Raw genomic sequence first — 27,143 nt, forward strand, 5'->3', positions numbered from 1 at the left:
TTCTCTCAGTCATCAGTTGTTTGGGATCTTGMGCGTGGATCCAAATAGTCATATCTAAAAACTACTGATGAATCTGTCCTCTGTTAATTTGTCCTATTAATTTTGAACCTTGTTAAGCTTTTGTCATTCTTGGTGTTGTGCTGCATGAGTTCAACTTAACTTTGTGTGGAAGCGTGCATCATTTTATTTGGTTTAAAYCTGATGCTTGATAATTTCGTGTCGTGCTTTGTAGTTTTTATTCTGAGAAACAGCAGTTTTAACCTGCACCTACTCTACACAATCTATGACTTTACAGACTTCTCTGATACCCCCCAACCAATTTACCAAGAGTCTATTTAGGGAAGTCATTCCCTACTTCTGACTGTCCCCGTTGCTCTCTTCCGATTTCTCTAGGTGAGTCTTGTATTTGAAATTGTGTTTGCAATGACTAGGATTGCACAGTATCCTTAAARAGAGAGCACCCTGGATTCATGCAGTAGAATAATAACTTCTGTTTTACTCTTTCCCCATTCTAAAAATTTCTRAATTGTTTGTTTTGCATGATGCTTAGCACTGAGGTTGTATTTTCAGAGGACTTGCCACAATGACYGATTCCGGTGGCTTTCTTAAATGGTAATAACTCATTTTAGAGTCATTTTTGTGTGTATAGTAATTGTCTGCTGGCCTGATTTACAGCAAGTTTTGGGTTCATCTGACCAAATGTGGCTGTCAGCAGTTTGGTTGCCTAAAACTAGTCTAGTTGTTTAGAACATAGTTTGCTGTGTGAGTCCGGAGTGTAGGCAGCTTCTTTGGGAGGAGATAACTGTCATCTGGGCTTCGTTAACTAAAAAGCAAGTCTAGACAACGAGCTCGTATATGGACACCTGAAGTCAGAAAGAGGTAAAACCTATCTCACAAATTAAATCTCTGTACTGTTTATATCTAATTCCTGGTGAGCCCTTTTAGTCTCTGATGAAACCACGAACTGGTCTCCATTTTTATCATAATCAAACATGTACTACATCAACTTAGAAGTCGTTCAGGTAGTGTCCTTCACAAAGTTAGTCTGCAAGCCGTTTCCCCACGATTGATGTCGTGTCTGCTGTGCCGTGCACTGTGCCCATGCTGTTAGCTGTATTTTGGGAACACAGCAGAGCATTTTTTTATAAAATGCTCCTAGTTCATGCTGAACTCTTATTAACACTGTTCATTACACAACCTTTTCTGGATTTTGAGAGTTCTGTAGGTTTCACATAGTAGTAATAAACACTTTTTTTTAAAAGAAATAAGGCACTGTTGTAGCTTGTAGAGCAGATCAGTCTTAGTGGTAGAAGTTTACACAGACTTGTGCTTGCAGGACAGGGATGGTGTGTGATTTGGAGGTCTTGGTTCTGTCTTTGACTTCCTTCAGTCTCCTTATCCGTATAATGAGAAAATTGTTCAAAGGTGCCTAACAGCATGCAGACTTGTTACAATTTTTTCAATAAGATAGCATGCCTTCTCTTTACAGGACTTGTAATTTTTACTGAGTTATTATAGCATATATAGTATCAGATATATCAGTAGTATTGATAAATTGAACAAAAGCACACTGATGACCTGGGAAATAGAGCAACCAAAAAGCAAAGKAAGTCAGGATTAAGATGAAACCGTCTCCATCAGATCTGCTGATGGTCTCCWTCTCTGTTTTCCTCTTGTGGAAGATTTTAAACATGCATGAGTTCTGCTATCCTGCATGCTGCTATCCCAACTGTATYTTAGCAAGTTGAAGGCACCTTTTAACCCTGTCGTTGGATGGTAACTTGAGAGCGAATGTCAGTGGCTCTCTCTAGCGTCTGCATCACACTTCTGTGGTTCATGGGCAGCTGAGGCTTTTAGTATCTTTGGAGGATTGATTTCACACAGCTTCCAAGCCTGTGTTTAAAGTCTGTTTTACCAACATCAGAAGTGAAGACAACTGAAGTTTTGTCTTTGTGTAGGCAAAAAGCTTATCTGTTGCTGAGCATCATTTATTCTTTTCAGTCTGTTAAGTGCTTTAGCTGAAACTGAGCGCCTGATGGGACTTTCTTGCACTCTAATTCTTCAACTTGCGCTCCTTATAGGAGTGAGGACCAAATCCCATTCGTTTACTCTCCACTGAGTGCATAATTCTTTTCGTCTTTGCATGCAGGATGTTTTTTAGCTACTTGAATTTGACTCAACCTTGTAAAATAATAAAATATTTTCCTGGACTTGCTAAAAAAAGAAAATGAATAATACGCAATGCCAAAGCAGTGGACATATAGAACATAGCACAAGAAGCAGTTTACGGAATAATCGTATTTATCATGCTTTATGCAGATAAACACTCAGACCTTATTCTGCTTGCTGAGTGCCATCAGCAGGTGAGTTTTGTCTAGCTATAAAGTATTTTCCCAGCCCTGCATTTTTAAACCTGGCATTTCTGTTTTTGACTGTCATCAGTTCACAAGTTGGCTGCTTTTCCCCATTAAATTTCCCAGTATGTTTCTTAGGATGCCCTCTCTAAGAGGTGCCTGAACTCCTGAGTGTGGTGCCTCCTGAGATGTAGACAGTGATTAATATACAGAAGTGTTAGCACAGTGTTTCCCTGACAATGCCTTTGTGTGAAGCTCATGACCTGGGGCATGCTCTGGTTTCAACTTGCCAGACGTGACTTCCTTGCGCTATCTTAGGCTAAAAACAAACCTGAAGCGAGCACTTCGGTTAGTTACCATTTCTGGTGCTTTCTTATCGTCCATCATTCAGAGCAGGAATGTAACCTGTTCAAATATAAAGTTAGTGAAACAGAATGACAACCAGGGAAAAACAGGTCGTGTGGTTGTGAAGATGCATCATCTTCATCAAAGATGTATTACGTTTAAGTAGGTTTTCATTCTTCATTAGAGAATGCAAAGCATTCATAAAATTAATTCTGGATACCCTGTGGGGAAGGTTTTGTGTTTTTCAATGATGAATTGAGGTTTTGTGTTGCAAAGATGAAGTCTAGAACTTTGTTCTTTGTCGCTGAGCATCAGCAAAACTCTTGTACAGCAAATGAGTAGGATACTGGGCCTGCCAGGCCGCTCCTCAACCTGGGGGCTTCTCGTGGTCTGCACTGTAAAAGGGACTGATCATGGCTTGTAATCCCACCACATCCTTCCATCAGCCAGCCTTTGTCAGTGTGTGAACACTGAATGGTAAAATTCGAATAGCATTGAAATGACATGTGAAAGTTGATTTTTTTTTTTTTTTTTTAATTGGCAGTTGATGTTTTCCATTCTTTGCTCCCTAACTCTATTATTTATAGAATTGGTGTGTGCACTGTTGGTTTGAACTCGGAGGTTGCCAGACTTGTTACTAGCCTTTTGGACAACCACAGTGGTAATGGGAAATCTTACGAATTTATGGCTACCTCTGTTCTTAAAGCATGAGCTGTAAAACCATTGGAGCTGTCTGTACAGTGGCAGAGAGTGTCACTATACCCACAGGATTTCTGAAAAGAGGGTGTTACTTTGAGAAGTCATCTGTAATTCAGTTTTTGGAGTGAGAGTTGGTTTATGCTTTTAAATCTAATGATGTTTCAGCTATCTGTGAATTTAGTAGAAAAGGTAAGGTAGGAAAGCCGTGAGTACAGGTGGGTCTCTTGTGCACCATAATTTTTGGCCTCTTTGATGCTATTATTCTGACTTCTGGTCCTAGTGTCATATGATTGATGTTGACTACCTCAAATATTGATGTGTAATCTTATTAGTTTTATTTTAAGGGATATTTTTAAATGGTCATTTTCTCTCTAGTTAGCTGGAGCTTCCCAAGTCTGGTTCCTCTCCTTTTGTTTTTCCTTCCTTGACACTTTTTCTGTTGTGTGGACAGGGTCGCAAGCTTCTAATCATTGGAACCACCAGTCGCAAAGATGTACTGCAGGAAATGGAAATGCTGAATGCTTTCAGCACTACTATTCATGTGCCCAATATTGCAACAGGAGAGCAGCTGATGGAGGCGTTGGAGGTGAGAAAAAGTTAATGAATGACAAAAACACTCAAAATTTACTGAAAATGAATGATTTTGCAGTAGATGTGCATTTTGGAACACTGTCTCACTTATGACCTAACAGCAGTTATGAGGCTTCCCTGAATTACTTTGTCATATGATAAATTAAGGAAAAATAAGAGCAACAGATCTGGGGAAAAAGTTCATGGAGTGGATTGAAAAGTTCAGAGGGCATGGAAGTGGGTAAAATTTTATAATTAGGGCACTTAAACTGAAATGTGCCTGGAGGGTGCTGAGCTCTCATTAGCTGGATCAACATCAAATGAAAGTGCTTGGTACTGGAGAGATTATAGGTTCTTTATAAATTGATGCTCCAAATGACTTCTTATGCTATGCCACAGAGGAATTTGTAGCACCTATTAAAGGCCATTAAAATAAACTTAACAGGCAGAACTTTTGTGCAGCCTTTCAGAGTTGTCACAATGATAAAATCAATAAAGCACGAAAGATTTTGGAGCTTTTGCAACAGATTTGAAAATGTATTGTTGGATAAGCCACTATGTTCCTTCTAGACTTCAATCTGGAGAAAACCTAGAATGGGTCATAAGATTGAATCAGCAGCTAGCTGGTTAGAGATGCTATGACAAGAAACATTATGCAGTGAAAGAGTCTCTAAGTATTTTGCCTTGTCTGGGTATATTGCAACAAATCAGCTGTCTTTCTAAGCTAGAAAATGAGCTAGCTGCTCATTCCCTTTGCCCTGGGTTAGGTAGCACTTCACCTACTGACAGTCTCCTGATATATAAATATATATATTTCCCCCCCCCCAGCTCCTGGGTAACTTCAAAGACAAGGAACGCAGCACCATTGCACAGAATGTCAAAGGGAAGACCGTCTGGATTGGTATCAAGAAGCTGCTGATGCTGATAGAAATGTCATTACAAGTAAGAACTTTTCTGATCCAGGAAGGACTGGGGTAAATAGAACAGTGTTAGAGGCTCCCACTTGTCTGCAGACTCTTGCTTTGACTGTGTGGTGGGAGCCTTTGAATAGGTTTAACTGAAAAAAGAAGAAATTTTCTAAACAAAGAAATTGCCAGGTCTTGGTCGGTGGAGAGCTCTTTAAAAACCACAGTGCCTATAGGCTGTTTAGAGCTGCACTTCAGAGAAGAGCATCTGGCAACTAGAGGGATTGGATTAATTTACCTTTCATGAAATTTCTGCTCTACACACAGCATGTTAAGATTGCAGATAGTGATCATTTAGGATTTTTTTTTTTTTTTTGAAGAAAAAGGTGCCTGTGCAGGTGTATGTGCTCTTTCCCTGAAGAAGATAAATCTGTCAGACTGTTCAGCTGCTCCTCTCTTTATTTTCCACTTTCAGCACTTTAAAGAAAATAATTGCAGAGGGTAGAAATATGTAGCTCTTAACCCTCCCCCGCACCCATCATCTATGCCTGCAAGCCAGCCATCAAGCTTGTGCTCGACAGTATATGCATGCTAAAAATGAGAGGGTGTAGCATGCAGCCCTAATCCTCCACGGCTGACATTTCAGCGCCCTTCTGAGGCCCCCCCCCTCCACACACACTCTCTTTTCACATCAAATGGATTTAGTGCAGCTGAGTGAACTGTCCTTAGATCTTCCTAGGAGAGGCTGAGCATAAGCTAAGAGGCATGTAGTTTAGCAGCATATAAGTCATGTATCCCTCTGTTCACTATTCACAATTCTGTTAAAACTTGCACAGGACTAAGGATATGCTCTGACTGGATGTCACCTCAGGGAATAAAGTCATTTATCTAGATTACTTTTTCCTCTTCTTCCTTGGCTTTTAATTCCATACCTACAGGCAAGTCAGTAAGTCATTGCTCACATGTATTAAATGTATTTAAGGGGCGCAGGCCTTCAGGGACTGCCTGGCTCAGTTGCAGTCCATTTCACTTAGCCTTGACAATGGATTCCTTCTTCTGACACAGGACATTTTCTTTTACTGCTTTGACCCTACGTATTAAGTATTTGTTCTTTTCAAAACTGAAGGTGAAGGCTATGTAAATCATGTGCAGTTGTGAATTTGGATTGTGGGTAGAAATACTTGCCCCAGACTTGTTCACAGTATTGTCCCATGGCTGCACACCTATAATGCTGTAGTTAGGGGATCTTCAAGCATAGCGCACAGGATGCTGCCCTGGACTGTCTAGACGCATAAGCTGATCTTGTGCATTTTTTTAGCCAGACAACTGTTTTGTAGATAAGTCCATGACTGGTCAAGCTGTGAGAAGACAGGCACTGCTGTGGCTTGGTTCATGCCATTTTCCACAAATTGGAGAAGCGCAAAATGAAGGGTTGTTACTGCTAATAGTATAATCACCTGTCTACACTACTATATATGGATGGCTGGTAGCAATGCAACTAATGTTATTACACTGAATTCATGGAATCACAGAATGGCTGGGGTTGGAAGGGACCTCTGGAGATCATCTAGTCCAACCCCAGCTACTCAAGCAGAGTCAGCTAGAGCAGACTGACTAGTGCTAGTGCTAGAGCACTGTGTCAGGTCAGGTTTTGAATATCTCCAAGGATGGAGACTCCACAAGCCCCCTGGGCAACCTGTTCCAATATTGAAGCACCCTCACAGTGAAGAAAGGTTTTCTAGTGTTCAAGTGGAATTTCCTGTGTTTCAATTTGTGCCCATTGCCTCTCATCCTGTGACTGGGCACCGCTGAGAAGAACCTCGCCCCGTCTTCTTTATTCTCTCCTATTGGATATTGATACACATTGATAAGATCTGCCCCCTGGAGCCTTCTCTTCTCCTGGCTAAACAGTCCCAGCTCTCTCCTTGATGATCACAACCCTTTCAGCCTAGCAGTTTAGCCAGTTTTCAATCCACTGCACTGCCCACTTATCTAGCCTGTACTTCATCAGCTTGCCTGTAAGGATGTTATAGGAGACAGTGTAAAAAGACTTACTGAAGTCAAGGTATACAACATCCACTGCTTTCCCCTCATCCACTAATTTGGTCATCTCATCACAGAAGACTATCAGGTGAGTTAAACACCATTTCCCCTTCATAAATCTGTGCTGACTGCTCCCAGTCACCTTCCTCTCCTTCACGTGCCTGGAYATAGTATCCAAGATTAGTCGCTCTATCACCTTCCCGGGGACTGAAATGAGGCTGACTTTCCAATTGGACCCAAATCAGGTGAATGGCATATGGAAGTTTAATGTGAAGAAGTTCTGTTGCAAGAGGTCCGAGCTGTGGCAAGAGGTCCGAGTTGTTTACATGTCTCCATCTACTGAACTGCTGTAAATACAAAAAAGCAGTACAGGCTCATTTCATATTTGAATGCCTTGAAAGACCACAATAATATTTGATTTGGCTTGCTTTACCAGAAAGTAGAATTTCACCAAATGAGAGAGAGTCCAAGATCTGTTCCTTTTTTCAACTGAGCTAGAGCACAGCTTTCAGAAGGAAATTTGATCAGAAATCTCAAATCCCTTAAGAATTCCAAGTGATGGACATTGTTTCTTAAAATTGAGGTAATTAGATCTCATAGTAAGTTAATTCTTTGTCAAAAATGCACACCTAGTTTCTTTCTCTGCAGTCACTGAACCTAGCTGTGTCTGTTTTTTTTACTAGATTAGTGAAACCTGTGTAGGGAAGTCTTTTCTACATGTAGATRTTTTTAAGCTGATCAAATCACTTTCCGTTTGTCTTAGAATAAGTCTTGCTGAACCAACCTCAATATCAAAATCCTTTCATGGGGTACCCTGAGCCACTGCATTGCTGTGGTATCTTGGGTTGCTTTGTTACGTTGTTTACCAACCTTGTAAACCCATRCTTTTTGACAGCTTAATTTCCATTAAACCATGTTTATTGGTATTCCTGGCATTCTTTAATGTTGAACTGCTCACATTTAGTGTCAAGTACTTTGGTCATCCTGTTTACACTGTGAATTATGGAATGATGTTATGTTCCTGTTCAAAAGAAGTGTTTGAGGAATAGATATACTCATCTGCCATATGATTCTAGAAAAGTTTAGTTTTGAACTATGCTTGGTTGCAGTACATGGACCACCTCRCAGTATTATTGGGTGCCATTCAAGCTTCACCCTGGTCTACACTGCACCCCTAACCTGGGATGCTGCTGTATTTCTGAGCCTTCTTGTTCCATAGCTAGCAGACTGGTTCCTTCTGCAGTTTCTTGCCTGCCTAGCTTGTTGATCTTGGATTTAATTGTCTGTTCTCTTCTTCTTGGAGGCTAAKCCAGACAACTTTCCAGAAAGCCCCMTTTTTCATCTCCAATATTTTCTGATCCAATAACTTCTGTTTATCATAAATAAAGCTGTTAATCTAAGCTACTGTATGTAATGTATTTTAACATACRTGGGAACTTATTTTGAAAGATCATCATATAATATTTATTTTATTATCTCRTACCAAACACTATACTTGTACTTACTAAGACAGTTAGGATTTAATGACAGGTTTACAGAAGTACTGTACTGCCCAAGGATATGGTCTTGGTGGAAGATCTCCCCTCCTCTGAACTGAAGATTAATGAAGTCCCTCCAGTTTCCTTTTTTCCAAGGACTCCCAGGCAGCTAGGCACTTCCTGGGGATACTGCATTACCTAGAAAGAAGTAGCCATTTTTAACCACCTGCCTGAGCTGTGTCACAGAGCCAGTCTCCACTCTGTTCTTTAAGAAAACCTTTCGTCCAGCTTGATAGGAACTGCATTTCTTCTGTCACAGGTCACTAGATCTGTTCAGCAGTCCTGAACCTGCTTCCCCTTTGCACTCTATTGACACCATCTTCTGCTCTGTTCAGAACTGATCAACTTTTGTTTCTGCATTTTGGATAAGCTATTTGATCGAGTATGCCTCTTTTTTGCCTTTCGGCTTCCTGCTTTAGTCTTTTACACAAGATCTTTTGTCTGCAGATAGATGCTATTACTCCCAAAGAGTCTGTAGAAACTGTATGAGGACAGGTTATGGACAAACTATTATAACTATAGCTGCTTTCATGTGTCCAAGTGAAAAGAGGCCAGGAGGCAGCATCTTTGATTTGGAAAATGGAATGCCAGCATTGACAACTTTGAGTTTCAGCTGGTAGCCTTAGCACACATTTTCTAGCAATGAAAAGAAGAGATTAGTTTGTATATCTCAATMTCAGGTCATGTTTTATTCCAACAGAACTATCTAATCGGTCCTTTTGCTGCCATTTCCAGATTGTGATGAGTTTTGAGTGTTCATTTCACTTTTCCATGGTTTGCTGAAGTTTCCTAAGGTTCTGGCAGCTGGACTCTCTTCTTTGCTGGTGGATCATACTCTTGATTCCTGTGCCAGTCACTGAGATAAGTAATCTCAGAATGAGCCAGGCCCTCTGACTGTTCTGCATGAGACGCTCTTTCTACCAACCTTGGAGTTCTTGTAAATGGCCAGAAGSCATGCCTTGCTTCCTTCTCAGTGTTCAGGATTTCTTGGGTCAATCTGAGTTGTGAAAGGTTCTCTCTTAAATTAGTAACTTGGCTGTTTTTGTGGCCTCCGTAAAAAGAGTCTTGACTCTGCACTCACAGTTTTGTGAATACACTGTTGGCATTGGGATATCTGGCAGCATGAACGCTTGCTRTGCTCATACAGATTTTGTCTTTGACCTTGAGGCTGTGGTTCTGTACAGAGTGCTGCTATTCATGTAGTGAGTTGCTGTTCCTCCCACCATCAAAGGTTCCTTTCTCTAGTTTGCCTCRTTTGCAGAATACTTCATGTCTTAGAATCACACAGTCATTCTRGATGAAAGGGACCTCAAGATGTCATCTAGTCTAGCCTCCTGCTCAAAGCAGGGTCAGTGTTGAATTCAGACCATCTTCAGAAATTGTATGCATAGGTGATAACAGACATCTCTACTACCTCAACATTTGAGAGGAACCAGGCCTTTCCAGCTCCGATAGGAAGGAATGAAGCTTGGTTGTGGAGTGTTGCCAGCAAGGTGCACTTCTTGGCAGTTCATTTGCCCACCTCTTCTAGCTTTCTCACAGATAATCTGCCTGTGAGTCTGGATCACAGGTGAGAAGTCAAATCTGAGGACTTGATAGGCTGCCTCTTGAGTTACTCCTCTCAAGAAGTCCTTTCAGAGTGGACTTGTTTGCTGCCATTATCAAAAAAATGCTATAGGTCTTATTTCAGAAGGTCAGGGATCCCTTTCAGAGGTACTTCTCTCCTCGTGGTCAAAGGTGAGCTGTATTATGTCTTTTTTCTCAAATCCCTTTCTTTTGTGGACTTTCTTCAATGTGCAGAGAGATGGAACACTGGTAATTCTTTTTGCTTCTACTTGGCCTTGGCAACTTTGGTTACCAGGCTTGGTTTGGTTGTCTGTATAATTTGAGCTTTTGGTCACTTCTGAACCTTGTGTCCGGGAGTCGCATTGAGGACTTCATCCAGCTCCTGACTCTGTCTCACAGTGTGGGTGGTATCTGGTTCTCTGGGGTAGACTGTGACCTGATCTTTGGGTGAGTCTCGCTGAGAGCAGGAAGGTGCTGAATACATATACTCTGCTAACTGAACCTGATTTTCAGCATAATGTTCTTTCCATCTTCAGTATCATTTGACCTCATTTTCTCTGAGACCTCTTAAAATAGAAGGATGTAAGGCTTTGCCTTAGTTCTGTAGAAATCTATCTGATATCTTATCTTGCATCAGTCAGCCATTTGATCAGATCTCTGTGTTCCTACACTGTCCATAGATTTCTGAAATGATTGATTTGGACATACACGTGAACCATGTTTCACATGAACCAGTTTCTTAGCATGGGACTCAAATTTGGTGTTAAAGTGTTCCTTGGCGGGTCTCTGAGCTCCTGCACTCTGAACCCCTCTGACATCTATGAAGTGGGCATATGTCATGGTTATTTTGTCATCAGAAGTGAGGGAGATTTGGGCCATTGTGGCCAGCCATCTGCATATGTTCTTACTCAACAGATAGCTGGACTTCAGACTTTTCCCTGAATGTTTTGGGTAAGGTAGGAGAGATCTGTCTTTAGATGTTTGAGCAATTCTCCTGAAGCTTTATACTTTSAGGGTTGAATATGGCTTTCATATACTCTTCTTTAGGTGAGGTCTTTCCTCTTACCTTTATGGACCCAGGCTTTTCTGGACGGTAGTTAGGTCTCTTGGTGGAAACATAGGGTCTTGCTATTTGTRTGCAGCATCTTTCCAAGTGATTTCTGGTGGCATGCAGACCTGTTGTGCAACAGGAAAGATAGAACATCTGGTAGTGGCCAAAGTATCATCTGCCATCAACAGCAGTGCTGTGCATCCTTGACACAGAAACAAAGATTCASTGAGGTTGGAAGGGACCTCTGGAGATCACCTAGTCCAACCCCCCTGCTCAAAGCAGAGTCAACKAGAGTAGGTTGCTCAGGACSGTGGCCAGTGGGGTTTTGAATATCTRCAAGGATGGTGATTCCACAACCTCTTTGGGCAACCYGACCTGTACCAGTGTTCCACCACCCTCACCGTAAAGTTTTTTTGTTGTTGTTGTTGAAATGAAATTTCCTGTATCTCAATTTGTGCCCATTACCTCTTGTCCTTTCACTGGATACCACCAAGAAGAGTCTCCCTCTGCCCTTTTTACTCCCTCCCATCAGGTATCTATACACATYGATAAAATCCCCTTGGAGTCTTCTCTTCTCCTGGCTAAACAGTCCCAACTCTCTCAGCCTCTCCTCATATGAGAGGTCCTCCAGTCCCTTAAACATCTTTGTGGCCTTTCACTGGACTTGCTCCAGCAGGTGCCTGTCTTTCTTGCACTGGGGAGCCCAGTATTGGGCACAGTACTCCAGATGTGTGTCTCACCAGTGCTGAATAGATGGGAAGGATTACCTCCTTCAACCTGCTGGCAATGCTCTTCCTAAAGCAGCCCTGGATGCTGTTGGCCACCTTTGCCACAAGRGTGCATTGGTGGCCCTTGTTCAACTCTGTGTCCCCCAGGACCTCCAGGTCCTTCTCTGCAAAGCTGTTTTTCAGCTGATTGGTCCACAGCATGTAGTGGTGCCTGGGGTTATTCCTCCCTGGGTGCAGGACTTGGCRTTTCCCTTTGTTGAGCTTCWTGAGGTTGCTGTCTGCTCTTTTCTGCAGCCTGCCAAGGGGCCTCTGAAGAGCAGCCAACCCTTTGGTGTATCAGCTACTCCTCCCARTTTCATATCATCTGCAGACTTGCTGAGGGTGCATTTAGTCCCATCATCCAGGTSCTTAATGAAGAGGTCAAACAGTATTGGCCCCAGGATCGACCCTTAGGGTACACCACTAGTGACTGGCCTCCAGCTGGACTTTGTGCTGCTGATCACAACCCTTTCAGCCTAGCAGTTTAGCCAGTTTTCAATCCRCTGCAGTGCCCACTTATCTAGCCTGCACTACATCACTAAATGACACTTTGTTTATGTGGCCACTTGGAGTTGTGTTCGCACCTTGACCAAGTACTAGCTGTTCCCATCACATCCACAAAGTCAGAAGAGAAGTGGTACAGTTGTCATTTATCATAGAATAAATGAAGTTGGAAGAGACCTTGGGATGTCGTTAGTCCAATCTTCTGCTCAAATCGGGGTCAGCCCTGTGGTCAGACCAGAGTCATTGGACAAAGAGGATCTGAGACCCTTTGTCAGGTGAGGGTCATARTCTAACTGCTTAGTCATTCGGTGTTGGATTGCCGCTGTGGATTCCCCCAAAGAAGGGTAACTTACCAGTAACCAGTGTTAAGGGTGTGTGGCCCATGTGCTCATATTCATATCCCAGTTGACTTCAGCCTTTCTGATAGAAGTGAGAGAAGTGAAATAGTGACAGATGTGCTTTCCCCTTATAAGCCATGTACTGAACAGCAGAAACTAGGGAGAAGAGATGGACTAGAGGGATACTGCAAACAGGAAACTTTCTGGTCTCCTGTGACATGGCGCAATGATCCCTCTCTTAGTACCTGTGTATTACGCATTTCAAACACTGCTTTAGGTGGTAAAGTAGCCTTTCTGTTCTGCTGGGATCCTGAACATTATGAATATTACTTTGCACATTTAAAACCCAACTTAGTAGCTCAGTGATCCTTGGTAAGTTCCTTTAAATCATCTTGTTTCAACAAATTATTTTTTCTGAACTAAAAACAGTTCAGTAGTTGGTATTGAGCTATCGGCCTTGCTGACCTATTTCACAGTGATAGGAAATTACAATTTTGAGGTATTTCTTAGCACATAGCAGAAATGCTCACTGACTATTTCTTCCCTGCCTACATCATTAGTAACACTACTGTTTTTAGGGTTTCTTTTCTTCCAAGTTACTTTTAAAGACCTTTGTGCTGTCCTTGATTGCAGTGGTCATGGCTTTAAATATATAGATTCTTTACATCTGGAGTTGGAAGATTTCTTTTAGGATTATCAAGCATATGATAGAGGAGTTCACAAGCCCCTGTTCTGCCTCTTTGGAGGGAGGCCAGGGCACGTGGTGAAATGGTTTTTGTTTTGCCCAGGATAAGTTCCAGTTCTCCCTTTTAGTAGAGCACTTGCCTATTTATTCCCAAATAGGTGGTAGAGCTTGGAAGCTTGTAACCTGTCAAGTTTGTAGTACCATTTACTGAACATTTTTGGAAATAGCCTACTGTGTTTTGGGCAGTGTATTAAAGATACCAGGCCTTGCTGAAGGTTACAGAATAAACAGAAGACAGAGCTTTCTGGTCAAACAAACTCTTGCAATACAATGCAAAGATCTTCTCAGAACCAGCAGTTCCCAGTTACCAAATGTTTATAACTCAAACTCATAGTATCCTGACCTTTGTGAAGGAGGGATTTCGGAGTAGAGTCTTCATTCCTATTTCATGTTTAAAAACAAAACAAAAAACCCACCATTCCTCAGGTCTGGTCCATGTTTTTTCAGCTCTTTGTACCTTGGTGTAGTGATGGCAGTTTGCCTCGAGTCTTTCACAGTACAAATGCTCAACAAGCCCAAGCACAAACACGAAGGACTGATGCATTTAAATCTTGTGGCTTCTGGTGGCAGCCTGGGTGTGTTTCCTTAGGAGCCCTTGTTCTCACTTCTCTGTTGTCTGTATCTTACAGTTGAGGGGAAGGCAGGACTGATCGTTAGGAGGGATGTTCCTGGTTGACAGAGCTACAGCCAAAGTTGGTACTGAAGTTCTGGAATCCTTGTACAGTGGTTCGACTCTCCCTAACATGCTAACCCACCATGTACACCTCCTCTCCTCTGGCACTTTGCTGCTGGCATCTAGAGCATGCAAGGGGGAAGGAACAGAAAGGAAAAATGGGGGGATCTTGAGTCCCTTCTGCTCCTGACTATACAATTTAGGCTGTCCCAGCTCTGGAAAGGGCCAGGGAGAAGCAGGCACAGAGTGGGACTAGTTTGTGCAGATCCAAGCTAGAAGGGGCACTGTGGGATGAAGCTAGTGTGAGGTTTGCCATTAAAACAGAAATATCTGATAGAAATGATTGTGTGTATTTCCAAGTTGGCTTGTCTTGTGGCTATGTGACACACCATGCTTGTGCTACTAAGCTTTGTGTCTTGGTGTGGTGCTGTGTCTGCACTAGTTAGCTGCCTACCTTCTGGACAAGCAGGCCTATCTCTGACTAGGCTGAAACATGGGCAAAGCAAACATGCACATTTTTCCAGCTAGCTTTGTGGCTGTGGCTTCGTTTTACTATTGTGCTATTTGGGAGATTGCATCACGTGTTAATGGAGATCTGTTTTGTCTGGTATGTAGATGGATCCCGAGTATCGGGTGAAAAAATTCCTGGCTCTTCTGAGAGAAGAAGGAACGTAAGTACTTTTATTTTAAAGGGTTGTTCAAAATTCTCTTCTGGACTCAGAAACAAGGCAGCTACTTCCCTTTGAGGGGAAACTGCCCTCCTGTATATGAAGAACTGTATCAGATCAGTTCTCCTTATACTCCAGTTTTTAGAGGCGAGGGGTCCTGAAGACTTTTTGAGAACTGGCATTCCTGACTTCTCTGCTTTCTTCATTTACCTGTGCCTTTTAAAATTTAAATGAGATATTGGACCACAGTTCTACTTTGTTTAACTAAAGTAAATCAGAAGAGGTTCTACTAGAGTTGACTAGCTGTTTATCTAAAATCTGGAACTTCAGTTTCTTGTATTTCTCCTGTCTGAGTAAAGGCTGTCCCACTCTTTCCCCTGTAGATATCACAGGAAATAGTTAGGCCCAGTCTTGACTGTGATATCTCCTAGAAAATGGCTTTCTAATACATGTAGGGCAGTACCTGTCCTGGGGAAGTCTGCAACACTGTCCTGGCTACATGTAAATGCTTGATGCTTTTATACATGTTTGTGCTGTCTTGATGGATTTGGCTTCTTTTGCAGGAGTTCCCTAGACTGAAGATGGACCAAGTGCAAGATCGACAGCTGGAAAAGTGACCAATCTGGAGAATATACACTGGGATCTTTACTCTTCTGTGTTCAACACACTGGACAAAGTGAAATGCTTCCCTGTTTCCAAGAACCCAATGTGGAATTTGCATGTTTAGTGCAATACAGTATCTTTATCCTTTGTCTTTAATATTCTGATGTCATGTGGAAGTGTCTTCTAGAACACTGTGCTTCTGTCTCTGTGCAGGCAAGGCTATGTTCTCATTTGATTTTAGCATGGGGGAAATGTAAGTTTTGAAGCTAATGCTCACTTGTGTCCAGCATCCAGTTGCTATGATAGGAAAGAAAACCTGACTTCTAATAAAACCTGATAGTCCTTGGTGAAGTCGTATTTAAAGTACTATTCTGTATTATTCGGATCTGATGAACACCTTCTTGTTCAGTTATGTTGTCATGTGCCTCACTGAACATAATTATTGAGCCAGGCAGATAACCTAAAGACAGTGACCACAATAATCTAGAATTTTCTAGATGCTAATACCCTTTTTTTTTTTTTTTTAATGCCCAGGTATTTTGTGGCCTGATGGGGGAGAGACTGGCTAATGGCTTTAGTGATAGGAAGAAGGCAGAGAAATATGTTGATCAGAGTAGAGGAAACTTTCAAATCCAGTATTTAAGGCTTCAGAACTTGTTGTTAATTCAAAAACAGGTGTGAGAGATGCTGGTTCCAACCTGAAAGCTCTTCACGAGTGCAATGTAGAAGGTAGTTTTGGCATTAGCGAGGTTGATTATATTGCATTTTTCTGCCATGTTACCAAAGGTTGAAATTCCTCCTTTGAGAGAGAGAGGAAGCTACGCTCTCAGGCATCCGTGAGATGTACATTGCCATGGTTTTGCACTGAAGTAAAGGAATGTATCAAACTTTGCTACATGGTCGTTGCCCAATAGTCATCTCACATCAATGAGATGCTGTTGCTGATGACTGCATGAGAAAACTCCCCTCTGTTTCAATGGCTCCACCTGTTTAATAAGGTTCATAGAACATACCTCAATTTGGTGGGGCAAAAAATCAAAGCCATTTATGAGATTTTAGTCAGTGTAGCTTCCTAAACTTGACTAGACACGCTGTAAGGACTAGCAGCTTTGTACCGAAAGAGATGTTCCCAGGGAAGGAGGGTGCTTTACATTCTTTAGGCCTGAAGGTGAAGGTTCTCTAGTCCTTATTTTGCATACTTACAGCAATCAGAGTATTTTAACCACTCCACTCTGGTTTCTTTTCCTTTGGCAGTGCTGTTGTATTGTGATAACATTGCGAGTCCCAGTGGTTATTACTCCCTTTCATTTTGTGTATGATCTTGTGACTTTATTTGTTCTTTTCTTTCCTCTGCTAGTCCTAGTGACAACAGCACACGTTAACTTATTTTTCAGAGTAAATGATGTAAACCTTATTGTGTCTTTGTCCAGAGCTATATTGATGAATAAATATCTGGCTTAATTGCACATCAATGGATTCAATAAAAAGCACAACTACTTGTGATGATCTGGGAGACAGCTGTGTCTTTGGGGGTAGTTGAGCAGACGTGTATGTATTGAGTGCTGCTGTGTGGCATGAAGATAGCCAAGTGCTTCCCAGGCTGCTGAAAGCCAGAAGGATGCTAAGCTGTTTGGACCTGAGCATGGATAGCTTGAATACAGGTAGTCCTAAAGGAGTTGGCTGAGAAGAGCTCTGGTCCCCTCCATTCCAKAGTTTCTTGGACCCTGCAATGCTGGGGAAATCCTGGAGATGCGGGGGTGTGTGTGTAACGTATCACTCTTTGGGAAGGCCAAGTTGGAAGACCAGAACAAACTGACTAGTGTGACATCCCACCCATTCCACCCTATTCTGTGACTTTCCATCCATTGGGTTTACTGCAGGTGGGAGATGGCAGAAGAGAATGACCCCTCTCAGCTCCTTTCCATCACATTTCCTCTAAGACACCATGCCTTGGCAAGAGCGGTTTTATATTGCTTTAAACGATAATGGACAAATTYCTCCTCCCCTTCTTTCCTTTATCCTGTTGCTGCTTTTTCCTGAACATTACAGAAATGTAACTCTCTTGTAAATTGAATTGTTGGCCAAAGTCRAGTAAGTTTGAAAATGTTGTTGGGTTTTGGGGCGGGTGGAGAAGGCAATGGGATGTTGGACAGACATGCAGATAGCTTCCAAAGGACAATATGCTCCTAAGCTTATGCTAGGCACAAAAAGCCCCATGAGGGCAGAGCTGTCAGTCATCTGGATTGCTAGCCAAACAATATTTGTGTTCGCGTAACTTTGAAGGCGTCACTGCTGCCCTCCAGGAGGAGATGACACTCTGGCAGAAGTGTGCTATGTCCAGCATGGTGCAGTGAAACAGAGCTAGGAAGTAGTAAGGCATAAGCAATGTGATGTTTCAAGCAGTGCTGTACAAAAAGGCAAATACAATTGTTCTGTSTATAAATTGGGGTACAGGGAATACAGAATGATTTTTTTACCCTGCATCTGGCTCCGTTTTAGGCCAGTGCTGTGGGAAATTGTGTGTGCTTAAAACCATCATTAATGTATGGGAGAGGCTGCAGGAACAACCCAGAGAATTATTCATGGATAAGAGATGTCTTTAAGYGAGAAAATTTGGGTCTCAGTTTGTCCAAACAATCAAAAGGTGATTCTGTGATAGCACGTAAGTACTTTTGTAGGGGGAGAACTTAGTAATTTAGCAATGTGTGTACACTGCAATATTGCACTCCATAAAATCAAAATCTTAGCTTTTTGCTGTAAAATCTCATATATTGACTTCATGTTACCATCCTTGTCTTGCGTTCACATGACTTTCTCTCTGCCTAAGTAACTGGATGAAGCACCACTGCTCCCGTAGATGTCCTTCAGCACTGAAYTCAAATGACCTTAAAAAGGCAAACCACACAAGCTGGCAAGTGCATATTTTTGGGTTTTTTACCTTCTCTTTAATGACTTACCACAAAAAAATGCAAGTTGAAATAGATTTTTCTCCAAATATATATATTTATATAATATATAATCTTAGTTAACTCAAGTATATACATTGTATAATAAATAATGCTTATAAAAAGAGAAATTTTCTGAATATAAAATAAAAAAACATCAACCTCTACAACTTTATACAAAACTTTGGATACAGCAGATTGATGGAAAAAGATCTTCCATTCAGTGCTAGAATACCTGGCTACAGTAAAATAATTACAAGGCAATAAATGTTCTATTTAATATTAAATACCTTTTCTTGATTAAAAAACAAAAAATGAAAGGGATTTTTTTTAAAGTCAGGTACTTGGAGTCTTTCCAGACACAGGATTTAATATATACTTTTAAATAGAATGYATATCAGAAGATGGCCTATTTCTGAGACACAGAGTTTTCTTTAGCTGTCCTGTGATCTTTAATTTTAGAAAGCTAATGTTTAAGTGGCTGCTCGAATCTGGTAGCTCTTCATCATACTCTGCAGAGGAGGAACTGAGAATTTTGTTCTGATTCTTGCCACTTGCAGGTTTGAGCGACTGGGCCAGGTACTGTGCTCCGTGTGCAGGGGCTTTTACCCATATTATTGCTCTTTGCAGTATAAGGTCCAACTCTTTCCCATGGACAAATGAGTGGAGTAGAGGACACAGCTTTAATGTTTTAGACACCTTCTGCAACTTCTACGTCAAATCACTGGCACATGAGAAGTGGCATCTGACCCTGCTAATGACACCTGATTGATCTTGGACACCATCATCTGTGGAGAAGCCCACCAGGACATAGTTTTTTTTTTTTTTTTTAATTTCAAGGGTTAATACACCATGAAAATGTGAGCCCAGCAGGAGTGGGCGGATGTGGCCAAGGAACACCAGGGAGCAGGAGGAGGGACAAACACTGATTCTTCTGCAGTGAGATGTGTTCTGGGACATGTGTGGCCACACCTAGGGCCCAAAGTCGTCGTTGTTACAGAGCTTCTAGGCTTGAGCTGAAGCCCTCATAAATGAATTGCTAATAGCTCAAGAAATAATCCTATGGGAAGGAAAGGGTCTGCCTGGAATTGTGATACTGCTTAGCACAGCCTGCTAAAGGTCTACCCTTCCCATCTGCCCTAGCCTCTCTTGCTGGACAAGGCRGTTTGAACAATTCTGATGGGAGAAATGCTGATGAGAAGGTTTGGGCAGAAGTCTCTTTGCAATAGCTACTGTCTTCTGGTCTGTTATTCATACTGAAAGTTGGCATAGCAGCTAACCTGGCATGTGTCCTGTTACCAGAGAGATGCTGTGAGCTCATGTTGTGATGAAAGGTCATATTAAGGGATACTTCGTAAATAGGTGCATCAACATTGTGGATCTGCCCAGTTCTGATCTTGGACTGCCTGGAAAGATGGCAACAAAACCTTAAAAATCTCCCTTCAGCAGTTGCACAGCAAGGAGCTGGATGGGGTAGTGACACAACTCACATAGGAGATCACAGCCTCACCACGTCTGCTCTGCTCTTAGCYGAGGCTTGTGCCAAATGTCAGAGGATCAGCTCTGGCCTCTGGTTTCCTGCCATTCTCCCCAGTGGGATTATAGGAGGTCATCTCAGGGGGTGAGGAGCAGAGATGGCAAAGGGGAGGTGAAAGGAGAGACTGGCTGCAAGGCTCCCTTTGCAAGCTCAYTTAAACATAATTGTTAATCCAAAATCATCTCCTTGGAGTTGGAAGGAAAGAGTCTGGCTGGTGTGGGGAGGTGGCTCCTTTCCTTCTCACACTGCATCTACTGAAACTGGGACAGTCTGTGCAAGCAGGCAGGGGAAGCCTGTATTTGTTCAGCTTTCAATGTGTTAAATTCATTCCCACTTGAAACCCTGTATTAGCATCTAYGTGGGCCAGGCCTCCAGAGGAGGACAGAGCTGGAAGCTCTGGGCATGTCATGTTAGTGGCAYGCTGACTGATCGCTGTGGCTGTACCTCACTTGGACCTGCGATGTCCCCCCTCCCTGGGCAGTCCATCATGCCAAACAGCATGACAAACGTCAGCGGATAAGTGATCTAACATGTCTGCGGTGTCAGGTCTAGCCTCAAACCGCCTCAAACTGCTTGGTCGAGACTTGGTGATACTGTGAGTCTTCTCTGCAGTGCTGGTGCTGGCTATATGAGGGTGTTTGCMCTGGTCAAAGTGGCCAAGGGCTTTGGGTTTTTTTATGCCATCCTCTGAAGTGTGAGGCCACTGTGTGGAAGCTGATCACAGGGCAATGAACCCCTGGCCCGGCTCCGGAGCAACCTTGCCTCAGCTGGAGACCAACCTATGGTTACTTGCAGGTGTGGACATCRTAGACACGTATGCACTCCTGGCAGCTCACATAGCAGCACCAGTGGAAGATGCAGTGACACTTCTCCTTCCGTTTCTCAGTCCTGGTGTTGTGGCCACGACCGCAGCACAGCAGGTCGCAGCCATCGATCCCGTGGGAGGTGACGTTGCATGTTCTGTCCCTCGTCCCAAAGGAGCCCGTCTCTGGATTGGGCTCACAGAAGTTGGGGGAGTTCTCATAGTAGACCAGATCCCGCTCTGTTGGTGGCTTGAAAAGAGCGTACTTGGCTCTAAGAGTTTCTACCCATCCCCGAGATTCTCGGTGCTTTTCAACAACCATCTCGGAGGCGCTGTCATATTTATCCTTCAGGTAGTCACCGATTGCCCGGAAGTCAGGCTGGGCCCACCAGCAGGTCTTSACCTCACAGCTTCCCGAAAGACCGTGACACTTGCACTTGAGGTGCATGTGATCTAGAATGGTCTGTCCGGAGGAGAAAAAGCAGGCACTCAGCAACAGATTACAACCCCTCTCATTCGCTTGCAAATCCACCCTTTGCTACCTGGATATAGATGTCTGACCTGAGCTTGGTCTGGAGCGTGTAGGCTAGCTGAAAACTCACTGGAGCTATGACATGTAGCAGAAACAACTCTAGCCAGATATGTTGCACTAGAGAAACATCAGGACGTGACTGAGACTTGGGCGTATGCTCTAATCAAACTTTTGCAACAGGATCTCTCTGTGCCCTTTAGCGTATCACTTAGGCCAAAATTCTCCTACTGCTGCCCTCCCTCCCTCCAGAATGTTTTGCCTGAATTGAGACAGCTCTGTGGTTGCTTTCCAAACACATCAAGCACTTACAGGTGTCAACTAGAGGGCAGGTGTCCCACACCTCTGAAAGCTAGACCTGAATCCCACTGCTGCAAGTGCAGKAAATAACGTTGAGCGCTGTCATTGCAGAGCATGTGAGATACTTTTCCCAAGACCCTTTTATCACAACTGTCACGGTCCTCCCTGTCCTGTTGGTAGGAAATCAGAGCCCAGAGTAATTGAGGGTTAGGGGATGTCTCTGGCACAACTGGATCTAGGCTGACTCCCCAGGTCATAGCTTTRCAAACAACTTTTCTTTTTATATCCTGAGTCTGTCAATTTGCACTAGAAAGGAAATGAAATTGTAAATCTAAGGACATTACACTGTCTTCCCCAGAAATCTCATCCATGTGGAGCAAAATCATCACTGGTTATTGTTAAATTATTAGCCATATTTTTACAGGAAATCATCAGTCATTGTTACCACACATTACAGATTCAAGCTTCTGCCCTTCCACTTCTGTCTRTCGTGGCTATGGAAAAGTGATACCTACTTGGGTGTTTAGTGTTTGTTTTAAGTGCTATTTGAAAGATCTCACTGTAACATGCTTAAAGTGTATTTAGTTTGCAAGTGGCCTARAGCAGGCAGTTGCATAATTGCTTGCCTACAATAAGAATCACTAGATAGGACAAGATAATAACGTGCAACCGGAGTTCAAGGGCAATAACGCAATGAGTAACACAATGGGTTCGAGTGTGTTGTGTCCTGGACCTGGAGCATGTTCTGGTATTTGGCATCTTGTGTACGATGCCGGCTACTCAGTGGAGCACCTGAGGGCTGCCTGGGCAGTGGGGAGCTGCATGGTCCTGCCCATGCTCTGTCCTRTGTCTCTGTGTGATGCCACTTAAACAAATAGGGAGAGTTTAGGAAGGAATTGTCTGGGAGGAAAGCCTGGATGACCATTGACCTGGGGCCTTGGAAGTTAGTGTTGGGTGTCTGTGAGCTGAGAAAACCTGTGCTGCCTTGAAAGACTTTTGCCCTGGAAGCAAACTATGCTTTAGCTGTCTTTCTGCTTGTCTTAACCTGCACCTGTCTTTTTGGAGAGATATGGAGCAGAAACTTGCTGGTAGCCTGGGAATAATCCCAGAAAGCTCCTGCCTGGGCTTTATCATGGTCCTATTACACCAGTGCAAGGCTGTTGCTGTAGTAGGAGCCAGACCGGGCCACCCACCCATGCATGGTGACCAGCACTGGAGCAGAGGTGTTAGGCTGATCACTCACCGTCCTGCCAGCCTCGTTATTGTGCCTGTTCATGGCTGAGCGGGCGTCCGGCCGGTTCTCTCGAGCATCTGCAAATTCCCGGGACACCAGCACTCCGAAGTCAGCATCCTCGCTGCATCCCCCCCATTTCCAGCCGTCTCCTGGAGGCCCTTTGTGGTGGGAATCACAGCCGCAGATTGTGGAGGTGCCCTCGGCGCAGGAGCGGGTTACAGCAAAGGCCACACCTGCTGACGCAATGGCATGGACAAAGGCAGACTCTCGYGTGGCTGGGAATAAAAAGAGTCCAGGGGATTATTTGCTAGGGTAACACTTTTTGTTTTCCTTACCAACCTCCTTCAGCGTCATCTAAATTTCTTTAAAAAAAAGTTATTATTTGTTCACTTTTCAATTAACATTTTCTGAATCAGGTGGTGCTGACTGGCGTTGCCCTTCGAAACATACAGGCAGGAACAGTGAGTAGGAGAGAAGCATGACTCCAACTCTGCATATCACAAGTGYAGTATTTGGCCCAAATACAACAGGTACAGTATTTGATCTGGCGCTGGTGCTCATGCTTAAACAAAAAGACAGTGTAAGCTTGAGGGGAGCTCAGAAAAGAGTTACTGGAATAATTCCTGGTCTGGAAACCCGGAGAGGGCAAAGGGACTCAATGCCTGGAAATTAGTCCAAGGGGAGATGAAATAACTTCTCTATGTGCTGAAATGGGGAAACAGTTTCAGATTATACAGAACAGACAATGGCAGAGCAAAGCCTAAGAGCTAGAAATTAAAGTTAAGCATATCTAGACTAGACTAAATGTGACTTTAGAGTAGTGACCACTACTGACCACAAAAAAAGCCTTCCCATAACACTCCAGCCATTGACTCCATACATGATCACACCAAGGTGGTCCCAGGGATGCAGCACACGTGGCAGGTGAGACTGTGTGGCAGGGGCCCTCCTGACACAGTGCAGCTTGGAGACAATCTGTCCCTATGAAATAATGTTTCAGAGTTAAGCTTTGACTATCTCACCCCAAAAATGAGTTCCTGAAACAAAGTGAGACAGAAGAAAATATCCCTTCCGACCCTTTGGCAGGCAGGAAGAGACTTTCAGAGGTGTCTGGGCTGCTGTGACAATGACAGCAAAGGCTGTTTGCTTGCTGGTGGAGGGCGGATGCCTGTGTGCACCGGGATGAGACTGGCTGAGAGCTCAGGATGGGATGCTGGCTGAATCACTTTTGCTTCAGCTTCATTGTTGGAGTACCTCTCCAGGTTGAAATGCCCCTCCAGACTGATAGCAGAGCTGTCTGTTCACCTTCATCTCTTGCTCTTTCATCCCTGCATCTAATTAACCCACCTGGCTCTGCAGTGGGCTAAAACCACTCTAGGATGTGAAGATGACCTTGCAGTTGCTCATTAATTATGGAACAATCCTGGAGGAAATCAAAGCGGATGAAACTCAAGTTTCTCCTGTGACTCTGTAACTATTGGCATGCTCCAGGTGCACAATTGCAATGGATGTATTTTGGCAGGTTCAGGGGAGCAAACCTGAACAAAAAGCTGGATGCTTTGAATGCTGAAGAAAGGGTTAAATAAATTATCCAGGATGCCTAGGTGGATTGGGAGCTGGGAATGTGGGCAAGTGGGAATCCTCTGTACTAACAGAGAGGAAATGTTTCAGCAGAACAGATACCTGAGCAGGAGGTGGGAACAAAACAAGGAAGAACTCCACGCTAAGGATGGATTTGCTGAACTGGAGCACCTCTGTCCATCACCTCTTCCACCTGGGACCTTCCCTGGTCAGTGTGCGAGACCCTGACACAACAATGACCTGGCTTTTGGACAGCAGCAGCCAAAAGACACATGAGTACGAGGAAGCCATCAAATGAAGATGTTTGCATTGACAGCCCTCTGGCTCTGAACAGGACGGCAAGGCCGAGCAGGATGGGTGGGAAACCAGACTAGAACTGCCTGCTCTGTGCCTGGAGCCTCTGAACCCACTTCATCTGCCTCGGGGGCAATGAGGAGCTGCTGCTTTTCACCGTGTGCTAAAACCCCTTCAACAGCCCTGCACACTGCAGTAGCCTCTGCCTGAGACCCTTCCTTGCTCAGTGATGGCTGCTGTAAGCACAAGGAACCTCCTATTCAGGGTGGGTTGTTCTGGGTAGAAATGACCAAAGATCAACATTGAAGTGCACCCCTGGGCCTCAAGAGTAGGAGACACCAGAGATGGCAGCATGGGTAGCAGCTCTAAATAGCATACCCAAAACAGTGGCTGGGATGAAGCCATCTGGACAGACTTTCTTGGCCTGCTGCTACTGGACAAAACTTATGAGTTGTTAGAAGCACTAGCGAACAATACTGTAAGGGAATACAGCTCTGTCGAGGTTCTCTTTGGCAGTTCCTGATCCAAACTGCAGATCCCATAAGTGAGGGAGCATTTTTTGGAAACAAGAAATGGAGAATCTTTCAGCAATTGGATGTTACTTGATCACTCAGGACTTGAACAAGGAGAAGTAAACGCAAGATTTACTTCCTTATGTCCCTTGTGCAACACGCAGGGAGGCAAAGGTGAATAGGTAGTCTAAAGAAAAAATGCAGAGAACTTGAAGAGGCCACCAAAAACCGCTGTAGACCTAAACCTAGCATTAGAGTGTGCCTAGGCGGATGGCCTGGTCCACTTAATATGGTGGGATTTTCCTACTTTAATATCACGTCTTTGGAAGTCTTGCACTCAAATTATCTGTAGATGGATAATATGCTGTCAAACTGAAAAGACGTTTCCTGTATTATCTATCTTGGTATGCTAATTCTTCAACGGGCCATTGTAGAAGTTGGGAGATGGGCTAGAGAAGACACAACTCTGAACTGAGCTAGTCTTTGCCCTGGCGCTCTGACCAGTGGCTCTTGCACCTCTTCAAAAGTGGGAAAATGTCTAACTCCTTCGAATTTTCAACCCAAATTAAAGCCCAGCCAATGTGTATCCTTTGTTCCTGTAATCACTTTGATTGCTAGCTTCAAGTAGCCTTTTATGACCTGTGTTTTTACTTCAATGTATTAACAGAGAAAAAGGCCTTCATTTTACTATGTTCAATGAGCAATATTCATTAAGTCTTTCCATAAAATGTTTTCTGTTTCTCTCATTAGCCTGGCTGCCCATGTCTGCGTCTGTTCCTGAGTTTGACTCCTCTCTCCGGAAGGGTGAGAAATAAATGGACCGTTCCTGCTGAGGACTTACTGGGGCTGACGGAAAGCAAGTCCTACACTGGCTCAGAATGGGTCAGGGATTTGTCCTCCTTTAGGACACAGACCTTCAGGGTCTCAATGTGTTTTCCTGCTCAGCAAAGTGACGTGAAGTTGCTTTGGTCCCTGGACTTGGAGCGTGGGTTCTCAGAGTAATGACCTGGCTGTTCAGCTACAGAGTTCTGCTCAGGATGTTTTTAAAGCTTTCTTGGGATTTTTTTAAAGCAGACAGTGTTGTCCTAGTTCTGCTCACTTTGAAATCAACGCGAGTTTGACCATTGACTTCAGTATGGCTATACTAAATACAAGCTTTCCGAAGTACGGCCAAAGTAATATCTTAGTCTCAATTTTCTATTTGGGAACATCTTTCAGTCATGCTGGTTCAAAGCCTCTCTGTCTGAACCATTCTTCCTCGTATGCCAAGTCTACATGGGTACAGGACCATGGCAAATATCATTGGGTGGTTTAACCCCATGTGGCATCTCGTAAAGAGACCTTCTCTCCATGTGATGTGGTTGTCTCAAAAATGTTCTCCATAGGGATGGGTCAGAGGACCTGTCTCCCTCTGGGTGCTGGAACAGTCCAAGGTACAACAGAGCTGTTCTCAGTGGTCTTTCTCTCTGCCTGCATGCTCCGCACATGGCCTCTGCCTCTGTCCTTGCTCTCTGCCAATTTACATGACTAACTTAGCTCCTTTTCATAACTTCTTTTAATCTCTTTAAAAGTCTTTCTCCTCTGTGAACTCCCACTTTCATCTTCTTGGTCTCAAATGCAGCTTCCAGCCTTATCTTCTGCAATGTGTGGAGTGGGAAAGGGAAGAAACGGGGATGTTCTCGCCTCTGTCTGAACACCTCTGAGACAGTTACTAGACTATACAGGCTGAGTGAAGAAACTTTAGGAGAGATGCTGGCTCAAGTGTACCAAGGCCTGAAAAACAAACCTTGCAATGAGAGCCTTAAGGAACATAGTGGACAGAAGTTAGCAAAGAGAGGTATGAGAGGCTCTGCTCCTCATGTACCTGTTCTCATACATGGAAAAGAAAGAGGGAGAAAGCCAGCCTAGACAAATGTAGATGTTTCTCATTTGGGGGAAACTAAACTTTGGGAGAAGCTGAGAGTGATGTTGGATTCATCAGTGCTTAGGTTCTCTAAGATCAGACTAGATGTCGTTGGAGTCAATCCCACCTCACTGCCC

General features: G+C 43.5%; 2 protein-coding genes across 4 annotated transcripts in view; one reads left to right on the forward strand and one right to left on the reverse strand.

Annotated features, from left to right (window-relative positions):
* Positions 1–16,875, forward strand: part of NSF (N-ethylmaleimide sensitive factor, vesicle fusing ATPase) — a 71,190-nt gene extending 54,315 nt beyond the window's left edge. For both annotated transcript variants that reach the window (XM_026076195.1, XM_026076193.1), the window contains 4 exons: positions 3,850–3,984; positions 4,797–4,910; positions 14,714–14,769; positions 15,330–16,875. In XM_026076195.1, the coding sequence (XP_025931980.1) occupies positions 3,850–3,984; positions 4,797–4,910; positions 14,714–14,769; positions 15,330–15,345 (321 nt within the window). In that variant the 3' untranslated portion in view covers positions 15,346–16,875. The remainder of the gene's footprint in view (positions 1–3,849; positions 3,985–4,796; positions 4,911–14,713; positions 14,770–15,329) is intronic.
* A 3,761-nt stretch (positions 16,876–20,636) lies between these two features.
* WNT3 (Wnt family member 3) overlaps positions 20,637–27,143 on the reverse strand; it is a 52,898-nt gene continuing 46,391 nt past the window's right edge. For both annotated transcript variants that reach the window (XM_026076191.1, XM_026076192.1), the window contains exons 3-4: positions 22,726–22,991; positions 20,637–21,116 (exon numbers count right to left, since the gene is read on the reverse strand). In XM_026076191.1, the coding sequence (XP_025931976.1) occupies positions 20,637–21,116; positions 22,726–22,991 (746 nt within the window). The remainder of the gene's footprint in view (positions 21,117–22,725; positions 22,992–27,143) is intronic.

The sequence above is a fragment of the Apteryx rowi genome, unplaced genomic scaffold (assembly GCF_003343035.1).
Source record: "Apteryx rowi isolate R43461 unplaced genomic scaffold, aptRow1 scaffold_428, whole genome shotgun sequence".
Classification (NCBI taxonomy): domain Eukaryota; kingdom Metazoa; phylum Chordata; class Aves; order Apterygiformes; family Apterygidae; genus Apteryx; species Apteryx rowi.